Here is a 20,003-nt window from a genome sequence, read left to right as displayed (position 1 = left end):
TTAACAATGGTAGGTCTGCAGCTGCATGGCAACATAGTAACACAGAACTTGTATATGAGACCTATATGTACCTCTGAATGATATATACAGGGTTATTATTTGCTATGTATGTTGCTTGCTGCTGTTTATTGTTTGTGCTTCAGCTTCTGTGTGTGCTACTACTGTTAGTATTTTCTCGAGAAAAAAAATCTATGTGCTGCATGTGTGCCAGGCATACATGTATATATATATATATACCACTTTCACACCTCACTTCAAAGGGAAGAGAAGGTGTATAAGTGGTATAATAGCACTGCTCAGGAATGCAGTAACGAGAATAGGAGGTAGTATATACAAGTTATATCCCTCCTAGGAGTGATATAACTTGTATATACTACCTCCTATTCTCAGTAATGCATTCCAAGCATTCTCAGAAATCATTTGATTTCTTTGATGAAACTGTGTGATCTCCTCTCCTTTAATATAGCGACACTTCACAGAATCGATAGTGGGTTTTAGTTTTTGTAAAGTGAGCCAAGGAATAGATCATGGACTTGGGGAAAAAGATAGTTCATTGTTTACTGAATGAAGAAGGTCACAGGTTAGTTTATATTAAACATGTTACATTCAATAGTCACGTGGGAATGTCCCACAGACACTGGGCGTAGCGCTTAATTGATTTGGCCATTAGTGTTAATAGTATTCACTACTTTAGTTTATTCATGGCTAGTAAAGTAAGTAGTTGAATCGTCTTTACCTTGCCGTTTTGACACCTGGCGCGATGTCACACACGCGTAGTGACTGGGCGTGGCGCTTAATTGGCTAGGCCATTATAGCGATGTAAACATATTCACTGCTTTAGTTTATTCATGGCTAGTATAGTAAGTACTTTATAGTGCACTTAAGCTTCATTATGAGCTCTTCAGCTCGTATTTGGGCTTCCTGAGTTTAATTGCGTACCCACAATCGAAGCGATCTGCATGCTCGTGACGATACACTTACGTTCGGCTTCTCAGCAGTGCCTTGTCGTTGCTCTTACGACGTTGCCCACAATCGAAAGTCACATGGTCCCATATAAATACACTCGCTAAGCCTTCCTGCAGTTTCCATGTACACTTGCAGGTGATTAACCCAAGTGGAATATATTAGTTGTAACATGGGCACTTGTGATTTGCCTGAAATATATACACACTCGCACTCGGGCTGCGCCCTCGTGCTCGTGTGTATATTTCAGGCAAATCACTCGTGCCCATGTTACAACTACTACATATATGAGCCATGGAAAATAGAGACGTTAGGGTGAAAAGTGATACTTTACAATATTCCTAATTATCTGAACACATGTAAAATTTTCACGAAATACGTCATTACCCATGTTCTATCCGTTGTATTTGAAATTTTTTCAATATACATCAATGTATTTTTTTAATTACAGAGGTGGATAATTATATATTATAAATATTTGTGAAATTCTAATTAATGCACACTGTTTAAATTTTGTATCCAACTTAATAGTGCTGTTCATAGCCTTTGCACATGACACAAATATCAAAACTACTGTATAACAATTAGATAGAACACCCATCATAGTATATGTGACCGTCTCAGCAAAAACCTGTCTAGTTCGCACAAGCATACCAGATCTCTCAACTCTCACGGTTTTACCGTGAGACTCAAGTTTTTGGGCTTCTTCTCAAGATCTCATGGTTAGGTGCTAATTTCTCAGGTCACGCTCCAGATCTCAAGAATTCTCAAGGTTTTTGCCTATAAACAAATTCAAACCCACAATCAAAAACTTTTTGTTAACTAAATATACAAAATGGTACTCACATGATAAATATTTAAAATTTATGGTGCTTAAATCTACAAAGACTGGAGCCAACCTGTAATCCAAGGCTATATTACAGCATGGTAAGGTGACTTCTCGTTTTTGTTTAGTAGTAAATAAGTTTTTCTAGCATTAATCAACTTTGAATGGACTTGGTTACTAAGATAAATGACGGGAAATATATCATGTGCCAGAGCAGAGGCCAGATTCTGACCTAGTGAAAGGATTAGTGATACCTACAATCATCACAAAGGGAAGCATAAAGCTGAATAAGCAGACTTATGATTCATGTGATGCTACACCGTACTTGGAATTCCAGGTTGCTTAGATTCTATGTGTAAATTAACACCATAGAGCACAGAAATAAGCTACAAACAACAGCAGTACGCAGCAGTATAGCTAGTTCATGCTTGTTGACATTCTATTATTAATAAAATATGTGTGCGTGAGCCCCACTGTTACATGAGGCCATGCACTTGGGGTGTCTCAAGGTTAACTCCAGTTCCAAGTTGAGAGGTCTGCAGAGTACAATATAACGGTCGGCCCTCGGCCATTTTCCGACCATCCAGCCACGATGACCGAATAAAACATTGGGCGTTCGGTCCATTTGTCCGAGCAAGAAATACACAACTTTATTAATCACGCTAAAAAACTTACGAATAATGTGCAATAGCAACAAAAACATTCCACACTATGCAACTGCCAAGTAGCAGTTCAAGTCCACGGCGAAGGAAGAATTTGGAGCACTGGAGGTAGAGGTCACGTGATTGTTGTATGCTAATATTTTAATACATTAATAATTATTGTTGCACATGTTCGATGAAAAGGTCGACTAATTCAGCATCCGGAACTGCTACCAAGAAACGGAAGGTGAGTTTTCAAACATTCAAACAGTGGAAGCGAGATTTCGATCGTGAGCATAAAACACTGAGTTGGCTAGAATGCGAAACGTGCATTGAGGCTGGCACTCGAGTTGTAACACAGCTGAAGTGTACTATCTGCAAGAAATTTCAAGCGAGAATTGTAAGTAAGAGAAATTTTAGCGATCGATGGATTACTGGGGCCGAGTCTATTCGCACAAGCAACATCCGTGACCACGCCCACAGCGAGCAGCACGTTCATGCAATTCATCAGGAAATCCAGAGAGCACAAGGCGTACGTAGCTCTGCTAATGCACCCATAGTTGTTGCTTTGAATACCCTGGGAGATGAAGAAAGGGCTAGGCTACGTATCAAGTTCGACATTAGTTATTATATTGCCAAGGAAAAGCTACCTTTCCATAAGTATCCGGGTATCTGTGAATTGGAGTCACGCCATGGAGTCAATGTTGGGAGGGCCTACACAACTGAGACAGCTTCAAAAGACTTTACACACTATATTACAGAAGCACAATGCATGAGAGTTATAGGCCTACTGAAGAAATGTAAGTTCTTTTCCGTTCTTTTAGATGGTTCTACTGATAGTGGCAACATAGAAAACGAGTTGATTATGGCTGTGTGGTTCAACCCAGAAGGCGCAGATGAAAAGGTAAGCACAACAATAAGTTACTTTAGCATTAGCCGGCCATCCTCGACTACAGCACAAGGCCTTTTTGATCTTCTTCAGGATGCAATGCTGAAGATCATGGGCATTCGAGATATCACTGTGGAAGAATGCAGTGCACTAGTTGGGGTAGGAACTGATGGAGCAGCAGTTAATGTTGCTGGTGCTGGGTTGAAGGGACTGGTGGAGGGACAGCTCCCTTGGGTGTTTTGGTCATGGTGTATGGTCATAGGCTAGAGTTAACTGTTAGGGATGCCTTAAAGTGTACTGCATTTGACCTAGTAGATGATATGCTCCTAAGGCTATACTTGATTTATGAAAATTCCCCAAAGAAGTGTCGAGAGCTTAAGGAAATTTGTTCAGAATTAACAGTGTTTAGCCTTAGACCCTGAAGATGGTGGGATGAAGCCCATTAGAGCAAGTGGCTCACGTTGGGTGGCTCATAAGTGGAATGCGATGAAAAGGATACTTTCCAAATATGCAGCTTATACCAGTCATCTAGCAGCCTTGTCAGAAGACTCTTCTGTCAAAAGTGTCGCCAGATATAAACTGAAAGGCTATTACAACAAGTGGGTCAATGCCAAGTACATATTAGGATGTACTGTATTTGTGGATGTCCTTTCTCCCTGTGTTCTTTTGTCAAAAGTAATGCAGTATGACCACTTAGATATCCTTGCTGCTCTGTCTAGCTTGTTGCGCTCTATTAAAGAGATTGAGAAATTGAATTGTTTACCTGTAGATCAGTGGCCAACATTTGCATCAACCATTAGTAAGTGTACTGCAGATGGTGATAGCATAATGTACCAGGCCCAAACATTAAAGCAGTTTGATGCAGCCAAATCCTACTTTATGAGACATGCTAGTTTGTACTGTTCTAAGGTCAGCGACTGCATCAAGTCCAGCCTTATGTGGATCTGCTTAGGGATATCATCTTTGTCCTGGCTACACAGGGTTGGCAAAAGGTGGTTGATGAGAGTGAGGATTTTGGGGCGATTGATAGGCTAGCAGATCATTTCCGAGTCCCTTTGGAAAAGGCCAACACTGACATGGATGAGATCCATGCAGAGTTTGAATCAGTACTGCATTATGCCACCACATACATTTCTTTGTCCATGTTAGACTATAGAGCTGTTTGGTGGAGAGTTTTTCATTCTCCAGATTCTTCAGCTTGGGTCAATGTCCTTAATTTAATTGAGCTGCTGTTTTCTTTGCCAGTGTCTAATGGAGTGGTTGAGAGAGTCTTTTCTCAAATGAATGTTATTAAGGGCAAAAAAAGATCTTTGTTGACCAATGATACTCTTGATGACCTTCTCAGTATTTCTTCAGCTAATTTGCCACTTTCTGAGTTTGATCCAAACGAGGCAATCGATCTATGGTGGAACGAATCCAAAACAGCCAAGCTGTAAAAAAAGAGTGCGGCCCTGAGAAAGGCTATGGTGAAAAAAAATGTGAAATCCAAGGTGGCGGTCAAGAAATGGCTGTGATGGTAGGTTAATAGTAAAAATTTTAATAACGACAATTCAGGTGAATTTTGTGCCAAGACCAAGCGGCACCAAATTCACTGAATTGTTGTTATTAAAATTTTTACTATTAACCTACCATCACAGCCATTTCTTGGCCGCCACCTTGGATTTCACATCTTTTTTCACCATAGCCTTTCTCAGGGCCGCACTCTTTTTTTACAGCTTGGCTGTTTTGGATTAGATTTCACTTCTTTTTGTATTTGTATACCCCAAAGCCGGCCTATGGCCGGCTTTAGGGCTTTTTAACCTGTCATTTTTTTCTTTACTACAGGAAGAAGAAAAGATGATGCAGGGTGATTTCTTTGTAGCTGACCTCTCTGCAAAGTGATCCTTCTAGCTGATCTCTCTACCGGATGACTTGTTTGCAGCTGAACTCTCTACAGGGTGATTTGTTTGTAGCTGAACTCTCTACCAGGTAACTTCTTCTAGCTGATCTTTCTACAGGGTGATTTGTTTGTAGCTAATTTCTCTACAGGGCGATTTGTTTGCAGCTAAACTGCTGAACTCTCTACAATGTAACTTCTTCTAGCTGAACTCGGCTTGTTTCTAGCTGATCTCTCTGCAGGGTGACTTGTTCTAGCTGAACTCTCTACAGGGTGATTTGTTTGTAGCTGAACTCTCTACAGGGTGATTTGCTTGCAGCTGAACTCTCTACATGATAGTTTCTTTGTAGTTGAACATCTCTCTACAGGGTGATTTGTTTGTAGCTGAACTCTCTACAGGGTGATTTGTTTGTAGCTGAACTCTCTACAGTGTGATTTGTTCGTAGCTGAACTCTCTACAGTGTGATTTGTTCGAAGCTGAACTCTCTACAGGGTGACTTGTTTGTAGCTGAAGTCTCTACAGGATGATTTGTTTGCAGCTGAACTCTCTACATGGTAGTTTCTTTGTAGCTGAACTCTCTACAGTGTAACTTCTTCTAGCTGAACTCTCTACAGGTGGCTTGTTTCTAGCTGATCTTTCTACAGGGTAATTTGTTTGTAGCTGAATTCTCTACAGGGCGATTTGTTTGCAGCTGAACTCTCTACATGGTAGTTTCTTTGTAGCTGAACTCTCTACAGTGTAACTTCTTCTAGCTGAACTCTCTACGGGTGGCTTGTTTCTAGCTGATCTCTCTGCAGGGTGATTTGTTTGTAGCTGAACTCTCTACAAGGTAACTTCTTCTGGCTGATCTTTCTACAGGGTAATTTGTTTGTAGCTGAATTCTCTACAGGGATTGTTTGCAGCTGAACTCTCTACATGGTAGTTTCTTTGTAGTTGAACTCTCTACAGGTGGCTTGTTTCTAGCTGATCTTTCTACAGGGTGACTTGTTTGTAGCTGAAGTCTCTACAGGGTGATTTGTTTGTAGCTGAACTCTCTACAAGGTAACTTCTTCTGGCTGATCTTTCTACAGGGTGATTTGTTTGTAGCTGAATTCTCTACAGGGCAATTTGTTTACAGCTGAACTCTCTACATGGTAGTTTCTTTGTAGCTGAACTCTCTACAATGTAACTTCTTCTAGCTGAACTCTCTACAGGGTGACTTGTTTCTAGCTGAGCTCTCTACAGGGTGATTTGTTTGTAGCTGAACTGTTTACAAGGTAACTTCTTCTGGCTGATCTTTCTACAGGGTGATTTGTTTGTAGCTGAATTCTCTACAGGGCAATTTGTTTGCAGCTGAACTCTCTACATGGTAGTTTCTTTGTAGCTGAACTCTCTACAATGTAACTTCTTCTAGCTGAACTCTCTACAGGGTGACTTGTTTCTAGCTGAGCTCTCTACAGGGTGATTTGTTTGTAGCTGAACTCTCTACAAGGTAACTTCTTCTAGCTGATCTTTCTACAGGGTGATTTGTTTGTAGCTGAATTCTCTACAGGGCAATTTGTTTGCAGCTGAACTCTCTACATGGTAGTTTCTTTGTAGCTGATCTCTCTACAAGGTAACTTCTTCTAGCTGAACTCTCTACAGGGTGACATGTTTGTAGTTGAACCCTCTACAGGGTGATTTGTTTGTAGCTGAACTCTTTACAAGGTAACTTCTTCTAGCTGATCTTTCTACAGGGTGATGTGTTTGTCTCTACAGGGCAATTTTTTTGCAGCTGAACTTTCTACATGGTAGTTTCTTTGTAGCTGAACTCTCTACAATGTAACTTCTTCTAGCTGAACTCTCTACAGGGTGACTTGTTTCTAGCTGAACTCTCTACAGGGTGACTTGTTTGTAGCTGAAGTCTCTACAGGGTGATTTGTTTGTAGCTGAACTCTCTACAAGGTAACTTCTAGCTGATCTTTCTACAGGGTAATTTGTTTGTATCTGAATTCTCTACAGGGCGATTTGTTTGCAGCTGAACTCTCTACATGGTAGTTTCTTTGTAACTGAACTCTCTACAGTGTAACTTCTTCTAGCTGAACTCTCTACAGGGTGGCTTGTTTCTAGCTGATCTCTCTACAGGGTGACTTGTTTATAGCTGAACCCTCTACAAGGTAACTTCTTCTAGCTGATCTTTCTACAGGGTGATTTGTTTCTAGCTGAATTCTCTACAGGGCGATTTGTTTGCAGCTAAACTGCTGAACTCTCTACAATGTAACTTCTTCTAACTGAACTCTCTACAGGGTGATTTGTTTCTAGCTGAACTCTCTACAAGGTAACTTCTTCTAGCTGATCTTTCTACAGGGTGATTTGTTTGTAGCTGAATTCTCTACAGGGCAATTTGTTTGCAGCTGAACTCTCTACATGGTAGTTTCTTTTAGCTGAACTCTACAATGTGACTTCTTCCAGCTGAACTCTCTACAGGGTGACTTGTTTCTAGCTGATCTCTCTACAGTGTAACTTGTTTCTAGCTGAACTCTCTACAGGGTGATTTGTTTGTAGCTGAATTCTCTACAAGGTAACTTCTTCTAGCTGATCTTTCTACAGGGTGATTTGTTTGTAGCTGAATTCTCTACAGGGCAATTTGTTTGCAGCTGAACTCTCTACATGGTAGTTTCTTTGTAGCTGAACTCTCTACAATGTAACTTCTTCTAGCTGAACTCTCTACAGGGTGACTTGTTTGTAGTTGAACCCTCTACAGGGTGATTTGTTTGTAGCTGAACTCTCTACAAGGTAACTTCTTCTAGCTGATCTTTCTACAGGGTGATGTGTTTGTCTCTACAAAGCAATTTGTTTGCAGCTGAACTCTCTACATGGTAGTTTCTTTCTAGCTGAACTCTCTACAATGTAACTTCTTCTAGCTGAACTCTCTAAAGGGTGACTTGTTTCTAGCTGAACTCTCTACAGGGTGACTTGTTTGTAGCTGAACCCTCACCAGGGTGATTTGTTTGTAGCTGAACTCTCTACAAGGTAACTTCTTCTAGCTGATCTTTCTACAGGGTGATTTGTTTGTAGCTGAATTCTCTACAGGGCAATTTGTTTGCAGCTGAGCTCTGTACATGGTAGTTTCTTTGTAGCTGAACTCTCTACAATGTAACTTCTTCTAGCTGAACTCTCTACAGGGTGACTTGTTTCTAGCTGATCTCTCTACAGGGTGACTTGTTTCTAGCTGAACTCTCTACAGGGTGATTTGTTTGTAGCTGAACTCTCTACAAGGTAACTTCTTCTAGCTGATCTTTCTACAAGGTGATTTGTCTGTAGCTGAATTCTCTACAGGGCGATTTGTTTGCAGCTGAACTCTCTACATGGTAGTTTCTTTGTAGCCGAACTCTCTACAATGTAGCTTCTTTTAGCTGAACTCTCTACGGGTGACTTGTTTCTAACTGATCTCTCTACAGGGTGACTTGTTTCTAGCTGAACTCTCTACAGGGTGATTTGTTTGTAGCTGAACTCTCTACAAGGTAACTTCTTCTAGCTGATCTTTCTACAGGGTGATTTGTTTGTAGCTGAATTCTCTACAGGGCGATTTGTTTGCAGCTGAACTCTCTACATGGTAGTTTCTTTGTAGCTGAACTCTCTACAATGTAACTTCTTCTAGCTGAACTCTCTACAGTATGACTTGTTTCTAGCTGATCTCTGTACAGGGTGATTTGTTCCTAGCTGAACTCTCTACAGGTGATTTGTTTGCAGCTGAACTCTCTTACATGGTGGTTTCTTTGTAGCTGAACTCTCTACAATGTAACTTCTTCTAGCTGAACTCTCTACAGGATGACTTCTTTCTAGCTGATCTCTCTACAGGGTGATCTGTTCGTAGCTGAACTCTGTACAGAGTGGTTTGTTTGCAGCTGAACTCTCTTACATGGTGGTTTCTTTGTAGTTGAACTCTCTACAAAGTGACTTCTTCTAGCTGATCTATCTACAGGATGACTTGTTTCTAACTGAACTCTTTACAGTGTGATCTGTTCATAGCGGAACTTTCTACTGGGTGATTTGTTTACAGCTAAACTCTTTGCATGATTGTTTCTTTGTAGCTGAACTCTCTACAAGGTAACTTCTTCTAGCTGATCTCTCTACAGGATGACTTGTTTCTAACTGAACTCTTTACAGTGTGATCTTTTCATAGCGGAACTTTCTACTGGGTGATTTGTTTGCAGCTAAACTCTTTGCATGATTGTTTCTTTGTAACTGAACTCTCTACAAGGTAACTTCTTCTAGCTGATCTCTCTACAGGATGACTTGTTTCTAACTGAACTCTCTACAGTGTGATCTGTTCATAGCGGAACTTTCTACTGGGTGATTTGTTTGCAGCTAAACTCTTTGCATGATTGTTTCTTTGTAACGGAACTCTCTACAATGTGACTTCTTCTAGCTGATCTCTCTACAGGATGACTTGTTTCTAACTGAACTCTCTACAGTGTGATCTGTTCATAGCGGAACTTTCTACTGGGTGATTTGTTTGCAGCTAAACTCTTTGCATGATTGTTTCTTTGTAACTGAACTCTCTACAAGGTAACTTCTTCTAGCTGATCTCTCTACAGGGCAATTTGTTTGTAGCTGAATTCTCTACAGGGTGATTTATTTGAGCTGAACTCTCTACATGATGGCTTCTTTGTAGCTGAACTCTCTATTAGGTACCTTCTTCTAGCTGATCTGACTACAGGGTGACTTGTTTGTAGCTGAATTCCCTACAGAATAACTTGCAATGTAATATAACTGTGTAAATTATACATGCAGCTGAATGCTTTATTAGGGTGACTGTTCTATTAGAGTATCTCGATCTCGCATTTGCTGCAAGTAGTTGCCTTTCGAATCATAACTCAGTGATTTATAATCCGATTCTTCTGTACTACTGCAAGAACTTTCTATGATGATTATTCCAGCTACATACTGATTTTCAGCTTGTTGCTCTAAGCGGTTTGCCTGGTAGACATGAAAACTAATAGTTTTTTATTCATAAAAATCGATCGCGTAATTTTGACACAGGTTGGGTTTTGTGTCATATCTCCATGGTCTTTATCTCGATTCCTTTCAAACCACAAAAAGGCACTCCTACGATGGTTGCTCCATCTACATATCAATTTTCAACTGATTCATCCAAGGGGTTTACCCTGTAGGCGGATAGACCTTCGACCTTATTTTACGCAAATAATCGGTCATAACTCCGTGAATGTTCATCGGATTCCTACCAAAGTTGGTACGGAGATCCGCCTTAATGAGCCCTTTAAGTGTGCCAAATTTCAGCCCAATCCGAGCACGCATTCGTGTTTTATGGCGAATTTTGCGAAGTGTGCGAAATGAAGAAGATGAAGAAGAAAAAAACGAAGAAATTAAAACGAAATTTTGCTCGCTCGTATCTCGGAAATGGCTGGAGCGATTTTCTTCAAATTTGGTATGTAGACTCCCCTAACTGGGCGGCACGTCTCTAGCAAATTTGGATCCAATCGGATAAGGGATCACAGAGCTACATAGGTGTGAAAATTGCATTTTCTTTCTTCCTGTTAATATACTCACGGTGTGGCGCGCCGGCTTCTTGGGCCGCACGACACACTATCGTGTGTCTTGATATGGAGTTATGTACATGCTCGCTTGTCCATAGGACTCGCTGAGCTTCTCATGTATCCCATATAAAGTACATGTATTTGCTTATGCATAGCTCAGAGTGTAATTGGTTCATTCAATGATCAAGACATCTGGGATTCATTCACACAAATGGAAGCTGTATTTGAAGAATATTTGTCTCAACACAATATTAATGTTGCTAAAGTTGGTGCTGAAATTAAACATTATTGTGAGAACAGATTTGGCATTTGTCAACCCAGTTTCACTGTGACTACAGTCAATGAATTGTTTGCTTCTGTTAAGCAGCTTCCATATCACAACATTTTAAATGTTGAAGTGTTGAAGCAATTAGCAAAATGTTCTCGCATTACCTATCTCAAGGAGATTGTAGAAAAATACAAAGATCTTTTCTTTTCAAAGACAATTTCTGAGTTGTTATTGATGGCGAATACTTCAGAAATTCAAGTGTCAACAAAAACTGATTCAACTTACAAAATCCAGTCTCTTACATCTTGTACTAAATTGAAAGAAGACGTGACTATCTTACAGCTTAATGGCTTCATCATTGAATATGCCAAGGGAATTTTGTACCTTAAAGGTGGTGTTTGCTTACCAAAATGCTTTACAAAAGGATGTATTTGCATAGAATGGTTGATTCCTCCACAACTATTAAATTATGCCTTTCATTCAGCTTGTCTCAAAACCAAGGATTTTTCACAGTTGAATATAGAGTACATAACATTTGGGAGATACAAGATTAGACCAATGAAAGGAGCAGTTGGAAGTATGAAACTTCTGTATTTGTGCATGATTGTGGCTGATTCTGTTGTTTATGTGTATAAGTATGTGCATATACATGTACACTGTGTTAAAGCTCCACTGTGTTCTTGTCTGAAATATAATATACTGTAGAATGTACCCAATTTTGATGCCTGGAATGTCCAACAGTTTTGTGTGGATAATATGGGAGACTTAGAGGTATAGTTGATTAGCCCATAAAAATATAATAGTGAAGGAAATGATCTCAACACTAATATAACAATTAAAGGTGGACCGATACTGATATACCAGTATCGGATCGGTATTGGTAATACAAAGGTACAGATACCACCAGTAGACACTCACCACTTTTATTAAACCATCTCTAGCTAAGTTTCCGGAAGCAAATAACTTAGTTGGGCTAACAAAGTAGTGAAAACAAAGCTTTTGTTACTCTTTTCCAAGTATTGCTACAATTGCTCCGTGTGTATTCTAATACATTAGAACACGTCAATCCTTTGTAATTAAATGACAGTGCAGTTGTTCCTCAAAGAAATAAGTTTATGACTACTTAGCTTGCTTTTTCATGAAAAGGTTTGGTGGCAAGGCTGTAACAAACACTGTAGAATTATCGGTCTCCCACACAATTATTTACTTAATCAATAAGCTTACAAGAAAACTACCTCAAATCAAGCAATTAGTTGTAGTCCACAATGATGTTTGTCATGTTTAGCTATTTATACAATGAATATTTTGAAACTCGCATATTGAACTGAGATCATCACTTCTCAATCAAACTACACAATTACTGTGATATTTTAATAGCTAGCTATGTATCAATAGCTAGCTATGTATCAATAGCTAGCTATGTATCACAACAGTGAAATTTCTATAATAAACTTGTCTAGGCTTCAATGCGTAGTATTGGTATCAGAATCGGTATCAGTAGATAATTTCAGTACAAATACTTGTATTGGAAGTATCGGTAAAAAGTGGTATCAGTCCACCTCTAATAAAAAATAAAATTGTACTTGTAAGTCTGTATGTGCCTACATACAGCATGTATGTATGTATGACAATTTCCCATATGATAAAAAATCTAACTGCAGTGCAGAAGTATTTTAGTGAAATGAAAATGAAGACATGCAATGCGGTGTATTGGTAGCTATATTTCTGTATGTATTGTACATGTATGAGGTCGTTTCTTCTTGTCAGAATGCCATTATACACAGAAAGTCATAATAAAATATACTAATATACGTACATATATCATTTGTGCAATAGAAAATCCTGTTCAGATAGTTTGTCACCACTACTACTACCTAACAAAATCTATGGATCCCACTGAAATATTGAGAACTTCATTTTTCAAGACCTTGCTTAGAAATCATGAACTGAACATCTTGTCACAATTTTCTTTGGATTACATGAAGAATGTTTATATCATGGAGCACATTCGTGTGCTTGAGACTCCTGACCTGTTCCTGTTTATTGATGCCATTCAAGAGATTGATAATCAGAAAGCTATCTGTGATACTTTGTTGGATGGTACGTGTGTAAGCCTGTTGTCCCAGCCTGTAGCACAGTGTTCAGTACATGTGTGTGTTTTAACCAAATCTAAGTATATGATTACAAATGCTGTTATGTATAAGTAGTATGTGCTGTGTGTTTTATAGATTTAAACTTCAATGGTTTTAGTATTTTGCCCAGTGAAGATGTTACAGGAACAGTCACTGAAGAAAAGTCCAACTATCCACTAGTTTGGGAAATGTACAACGAAAGACTGATAGAAAACTGCAAAATTTATTCAAGCAGAAGAATCCCACCATTACTACCAGACTTGAATAGTGCTGAGAAGTATCGATACATAGTGCCTTCTAATGTAATTTTAAAATATCTTGATCTGTTTAATGATGTGGTTGAGTTACTACAGGATTTAAACCCAAATAAAATTATTGATGTACTTAGTGATCTTGCCGCAAGTGATACACATGGTATTAATTATTTCACTACTGTCTTCATTGAGAAGTTAAGAGAATGTACTACCACTACTACTTCACTATTGAGGATATTGTTCCCATACACCAACTGGTATGATCACTCCATTATTAGGGAGTTGGTAGAATCTTGTGATTGTCCTGAAGGTGTGAAGTTGTTGGATGAGTTTGACTCTCGAATTGATGTCACTCTACCCATCAAAGCATTTCCCATAGCTGCTCCAACGAAAAATCGCATGACTCCTCATGAGTCCAGTACTCATACTGTGATGGCTATTAGGTGTGAACAACAATTGTCTTCATTATCATTGAAGCATATTGGCATGGTGAAATCAATTATGATAAACAAATTCAATATTACTAAACACTCTTGTGTATTATTGGCTGTGGCTAATCACAACTCTGCCATGTTATTTTGGTTAATCCCAAGGAGTGTTGCTCCACTGATCAGTAATGCAGTACAGAAACACTCAGGTTTTTTGCATGATAATGGAGTACAGGAAGTAGCTATTTATCCGAATTTCTCATTCACAACTGGCAGTACAAGTAGAGTTTGGAAATTGCTTTACTTTTCTGACATAGCTTCCATGTATAATCATGTACGTAAGTAAAAAAAAAAATTCCTTATCCAAAAGTTGTATAAAGTTATTACTCAATGTTTTAGACATCCATATACTATATAGTACAGTGGCAGATCTAGAAATTTTCAGGGGGAGTTTCAGATTCAGGAAGTTTTCAATAACTGGTCCCAGACTGTTCAGCTGGGGTGAATGGTTAACTTAATTGCTCAGTGGCCTATAGCTACATAGATCTATGGCGTAAACTAGCTAGCTATGAATCAGTAAAAATCACTCCACAACATTGTTTCACTGTTGAATCCAGGGTTTTTGAAGCAAAACAGCACTTGCACTCGTTATAATGATAATTATTTTTAGAGGCGCTTAACACGCTTGAACGCTGAATGGCATTTTCAGTAATTTCAAAGGCAAAAATATGAAGTTTAGGCAGTAGAAAAGTCCCAATATAATGCACTATGTATATCTCTTGGTGATTTTATCATCCATACAATCCATAAATAAACTTGGGGTGCGCGCAGTATTTTCAGAGGGGGTTTCAGCTGAAACCATTGCAACCCCCCTGTATCCGCCACTGCAGTATATTAATTCAACAATGAAGTAGGGATCCAAGCAGTAAAAAGTTGTGAAACAAGAGATGAATGATGGTATTACAGCATAGCTCAGTGGGAAAATCCCTACGTTGGCATGCTGTTTTGTTCAATACCAAAGTAATGATTTTCCCACTGAGCTATGCTGTGATACGATCATTCATCTCTCTTTTTCTTGTTTTAATCCCTACTTCATTTTTTTTATAGTAATAATGTTTAATGTACTAGTTTGTTGGTTTTTTCTTGTTATAGCATACACATGTGACTGTTCTATTAGGGTGACTACTGTACTAGAGTATCTCTGGTCAACCAGGATGTGTGTCTCTATTTCATATTTCACTGTGCTATTACAGGTAGACCAATAAAAGGGGCATGTCAGCAAATTTGATTTTTTACCTAGCATAAAATAAACTATCAAATTTCACAATCAAGCTTGAGTGGTCTGCTTTTGCTGGCTGCTTTTCTCAAGCCCAGTGGCGATCCATACGTGTAGTGTGGAGCCTTAATGGACCTCTGGTCAGCCTTGGGATAGCTGCATATGGCTGTATAGCTCTGTGGTGTTGAATAAAGACCTAGCTGTGCTGTAAAGTTCCTTTCATTTAAGCCAGTTTTGAGACCTGAATGGCCCATAAATTGGCCTAATTCATCCTCACGCCTTCTTCTTTAATTTTTAAAACAGCCTCTTCCATGCCTCGCCACCCACCCCATGTGGAACTCCCCTGATACAGTCAACCTTGGTTTAAAAACTATCTAAAATGGAAGGAAACTTAGCTGTTGGCTGCATGTACAGTAGATTCTCTGGAAGGAAAGGAATTAGTATAAAACGTGTGAAAATTTGTACATATAGTTAAAGCATTGGCGAGTTACAACACGATAAGACCACTTTTCCCAGACTGGGTCACATTTACTGTTTGTGTCCTATTTACAGCAGTATATTTTGTATAATGAAAGCCACATTTGTGAGGTAAATGCAAAAGATCCATTCGGGAAAGTGTAAACAGTACGTACCTACATCTACAGTATGTATTATTGTGCATGTGTATGTGCTAACTTGTGCATATAAAAATTGTGTTGTTATTATGTATAACTTTGTAGGAAATTTCCAAGAAGCAACAATATATTGCTGAATGTGATGAGAAACAACTGTATATACATAAACTAGAGGATGCTTTGAGTAAAGAAAATGAAAGAAAGGAAAATAATCCAAAAAAGAAAAGGTTGCAGGAAGATAGTGGTATAGCAACTGTTGAAGATGTTTCACAGGTTTGTACTGGTGTACATGAAATAAGTGAATGTGTGAAAATGTTGGTATGATCAGCATTTACTTTATAAACTTTCTTTGTTCCAATGGCTGTATGTATTAATGTTTACTGTATGTATGTAAGTTTGTTAATGATACTGTGTGTTTACTAGATAATCAGAAATTAAAAGCAGGGAATATATGTATAAGGATCATTAAAATAGCCACTAAACAAGAAGGGATCACTGGGGCGATACTGTACGTAAACCATCAGTCCTACAGGTTTTTGCAATTGAATTCGTCACCATTGCAATTGACTTCGTCCCATTTGCAATAGAGTTCATCACTTTTGCAGTAGAATTCGTCCCGTTTGCAATTGAATTAGTCAATTTTAGTCGCCTTGACAATAGAATTCGACGCGTTTGCGATAGAATTAGGCGCCTTTGCATTAGAATTAGTCACCTTTGCACAAATGTTCGTCATTTTTGAGGTTGAAGGTAATAGTCCGCTTGTTCACCATCCATTGGTCTTATTCGCTAGAATAAGAGCGGGACAAACTTTTGTAACTTGCCGCTTTCAGTGCATGTAGCCTCGTCCTTAGTTACCTGTTGAGATAGCAAAGTTTGTACGTGCCAAACATGCAGTAATACCAGCCAGGGGGAACTACCAGAAACTAACTACTTCATTGCGGCAATGAATTGTTTCACTAATAGTAGACCAGGACGAAATGCAAACAGAAGTTACCACCTACTTTGGAATACCTCGCACCACGGTGATCTCCATCATAGACACCTTCAGGAAACACAACAGAATAAAATATATCCTTTGCCAACTAAACCCAATAGAAGGAAGCTACTTTCAAAACAACAAGCAAAGGCAGTTGTGAATATAGTCAAGGCACAGAATGACATTACATTAAAACAAATTCAACAGCAAATCAGTGACGACAGCAACATTTTCTCCAACATCAATTCAATAGATATACGTAAGTACCATCCATCATACACTGAAGAGGAACAACATCTCGATGAAGAATCTTGACATCATTCCAGTGGGCCGTAACACACCAACTACAATTGAAAACCGATATGAGTATTTACAGCAGTCAATAAGGAACAGCAATGAGCGTACCATCTTTCTCAATAAAGCTGGGTTTAACCTGCACTTGCGTTGACATCGTGGCCAGAATGTGATTGGCAAGAGAGCAACCATCCTACTCCCAAGTTCACGTGGTGGAAACATCTCTGTAATGATTGCTTTGTCAGAGAATGGCATCTTACACCACCATGTTCAGCTTGGGTCATACAATGCTGAGAAGCTCCTTCAGTTTTTAGACGAGCTCAATATCATTGTGGATGACACCCCTCACACCATCATTATGGACAATGTCTGATTCCATAAGACTGCTGACATACAGCAATGGTTTGATAACTCAGCACACCAATGTTGATACTTACCATCATACAGTCCATTTTAAATGCAGTAGAAGAGGCTATCTCTACAATGAAGTTTTATGTCAGACAACAGCACAGCAGTAGTCGTGATAACCTCCTGAATTCAATCGATGAAGGAATATGCTACTTAACTGGTATGGATTGTTGGGGTTGGGTACAACACACCAAGCAGTTTTATGATGCCTGCCTTGATCATCACCGTATTGACAACACTGTCCCAACTTCAGACACTTCAGATGACGACAGCACTGATGATCAACATGAAGAAAATGAACATGAAGAATAACCATAGTTACTACAAACAATGAACAAGTACAGCAGTATAGGCCTACAGCAGTATACAAAGGAACGTCTTACATGAAATCTAGAGTATTTACAGTTATCATGTAGATCTATATTAAATATAACAACACTGTAATAATTATTCTTACAGGTAATGCTGGAAGTCCAGCAGTGTGGTCTGGAACGTGAAAAACACCTCGTAAGACAGCACACTATAATTCCAATTGATGAGTACCAATCAACCAAGACGAAAGTAGACAGTGTTAATCGCTCCACGTGAATTTTAGTATATTGTCGTTTCTTATAACTAGTGTTCCACCGATACAGCAAAAGACCGATCCGATACCGATACTCAGCAGAGCATTTCACCGATACCAATACCGATACCGATAATGACCATTAAGCAGTTTAAATGTAAAACTTTTATAAAAATAAATAGAAAGTACACATGTATACTAGTAATAATACTACACACACCTTTACACTAATATGTATTTCATACTTGTTTCTTTGCAGCTATAGCTAATAATCATAGTCCAGAGCTGGTAAATTTTTGTTAAGAAAAAGTAAGTATTCAACTTTTGTTGGTGAAAGTCGATTACGAAGTTCAGTACATATGTTACCTGCTGTGCTAAATAGTCTTTCAGAAGCAACACTGGCAGGTGGAGCACACAAGTAGCGCATAGCCAGATTAGTTAAGTGAGGTAAGTTTTCTTGATTTCTCTTCCAATACGAAAGAGGGTCAGACTTTCTTGGCTGGGTTGCCTCCTTCAAGTAAGCATCAACTACTGACTGCGTAGATTCTGGGGAACTTTCAGTCTCTGAATTTTCGTCCATAAGTTCATCACAAAACTTCCACAGTAGAGACGATTTCTTCTTATTAATAGCACTGCTGTCTGATTCTAGTCTTGGACGTTTGGGGATGCGCTCTTCTTCTCTTTCCAATGCCTCATGTGCAGCAATAAGCATTTGCTTTGCAAGAGCTGCTGAGGTTGATGACGAAAATACTTTTTGTTTGAATCTAGGATCAAGCAGAGTAGCAATAGCATAATATTCATTCGATTCCATGTGTCTGTAGCGTTCCTTTAGTGATTTTAACATCTCCCTCTTCATTTTCATTACACCACTATCACTATCAAAGACTTCAAGGGACCTCATTATGCTGTTGACCACTGGTATAACGACACCTGCTGTTGCGTAGTTGCCACTTGCTTCCCGAGTAGCTTCTTCGTAAACTTGAAGAATTTTGACAGTTTTCTCTGCTAGAGCCCAATGTGAGCTGCTCAATTCAATAGGAACTTCAAGCTCTACACCTGTTGCTGTAATAGCTACCTTTAATTCTATTAGCCTTTCAAGCATATAAAAAGTTGTGTTCCACCTTGTGGCTTCATCTTGTATTAGCCTCTTTGGAGACAGGCCTAGCTGCTCTTGCATTCTCAAGAGGGACTGAAGGGCTACATTGGAATGTTTATAGTGTCCAACCAGTTTGCGAGCCTTTGCTGTAAGCTCCACTACGGCTGGTTGAGCCAAACACCCATCTTTGACTACCAACTGTAATGTATGAGCCAGACACGGAATGCTAGGTAAGCCAGCATCTCTTAATCCAGACACAAAATTGCTCCCATTATCTCTCACAATAACGTGAACTTTACCACTCACATCCCATTCTTCCAAACATTTGTTCATCATATTACCAATATGCTCGCCAGTGTGGCGATCATTAAAAGGCGCTACATGAAGGCACAACTGTTTCTGGGTAAATTCCTCTGTTACATAATGGCATGTTAAACTAATGTATGAATCTTGAGCGACAGAACTCCAAACATCAGTAGTGATGCTAATGTGGGATGTGGAAACAAGAACATCTTTTAATTTCAAGCTGACTTTACAGTACATTTCAGGAATTAGGGTTTCAGCAAAATATTTGTCTGAAAGGAGTTGGTATCGTGGCTCCAATACTTTCAGCAATCGTGAAAAACCAGTGTGATTTACCACATTGAAAGGCTCACTGTCTAGAGCAATCATCTCACCTACTTTCTTTGTGATCTCTTTAGCTCTAGGATGATCAAACGAAAATGGCTGTGATTTCATTAATGCGTCAATAATCGTTGGCTGGCTACTACTCCCAGCACTACTAGTCTTATTATTACCATCTTTCTCTTTTGTCAACTCCTTTTCTTTCGCTGCAAGTGTTGCGTATTCGTCTCCATGCTTACTCTCCAAATGGCGCCGCATATTGCTTGTGTTATAACCCTTAGCTTCTTTCCCACCTCTGGGAATGATGGCCGGACACAGTAAACACGAAACCTTGCTGTCATCCGTAACATTAA

General features: G+C 39.1%; 2 protein-coding genes across 2 annotated transcripts in view; one reads left to right on the top strand and one right to left on the bottom strand.

The window, feature by feature from the left end:
* LOC136253778 (uncharacterized) overlaps positions 1 to 17,677 on the top strand; it is a 53,621-nt gene extending 35,944 nt beyond the window's left edge. Inside the window, exons 6-11 of the mRNA XM_066046436.1 lie at positions 10,871 to 11,560; positions 12,820 to 13,083; positions 13,212 to 14,131; positions 15,793 to 15,960; positions 17,124 to 17,324; positions 17,405 to 17,677. Coding sequence (XP_065902508.1) covers positions 10,871 to 11,560; positions 12,820 to 13,083; positions 13,212 to 14,131; positions 15,793 to 15,960; positions 17,124 to 17,324; positions 17,405 to 17,677 — 2,516 coding nt within the window. The remainder of the gene's footprint in view (positions 1 to 10,870; positions 11,561 to 12,819; positions 13,084 to 13,211; positions 14,132 to 15,792; positions 15,961 to 17,123; positions 17,325 to 17,404) is intronic.
* A 518-nt stretch (positions 17,678 to 18,195) lies between these two features.
* Positions 18,196 to 19,908, bottom strand: LOC136253777 (zinc finger BED domain-containing protein 4-like). Its single transcript, XM_066046435.1, has one exon. The coding sequence runs from the start codon at positions 19,906 to 19,908 to the stop codon at positions 18,196 to 18,198; it is 1,713 nt and encodes a 570-aa protein (XP_065902507.1).
* Between the last annotated feature and the right edge of the window lie 95 nt (positions 19,909 to 20,003).

Source organism: Dysidea avara, chromosome 4, assembly GCF_963678975.1.
Source record: "Dysidea avara chromosome 4, odDysAvar1.4, whole genome shotgun sequence".
In the NCBI taxonomy this organism is placed as follows: Eukaryota; Metazoa; Porifera; class Demospongiae; order Dictyoceratida; family Dysideidae; genus Dysidea; species Dysidea avara.
Note: the sequence above shows the minus strand (reverse complement) of the source record. Positions and strands in the feature narration are given on the sequence as shown.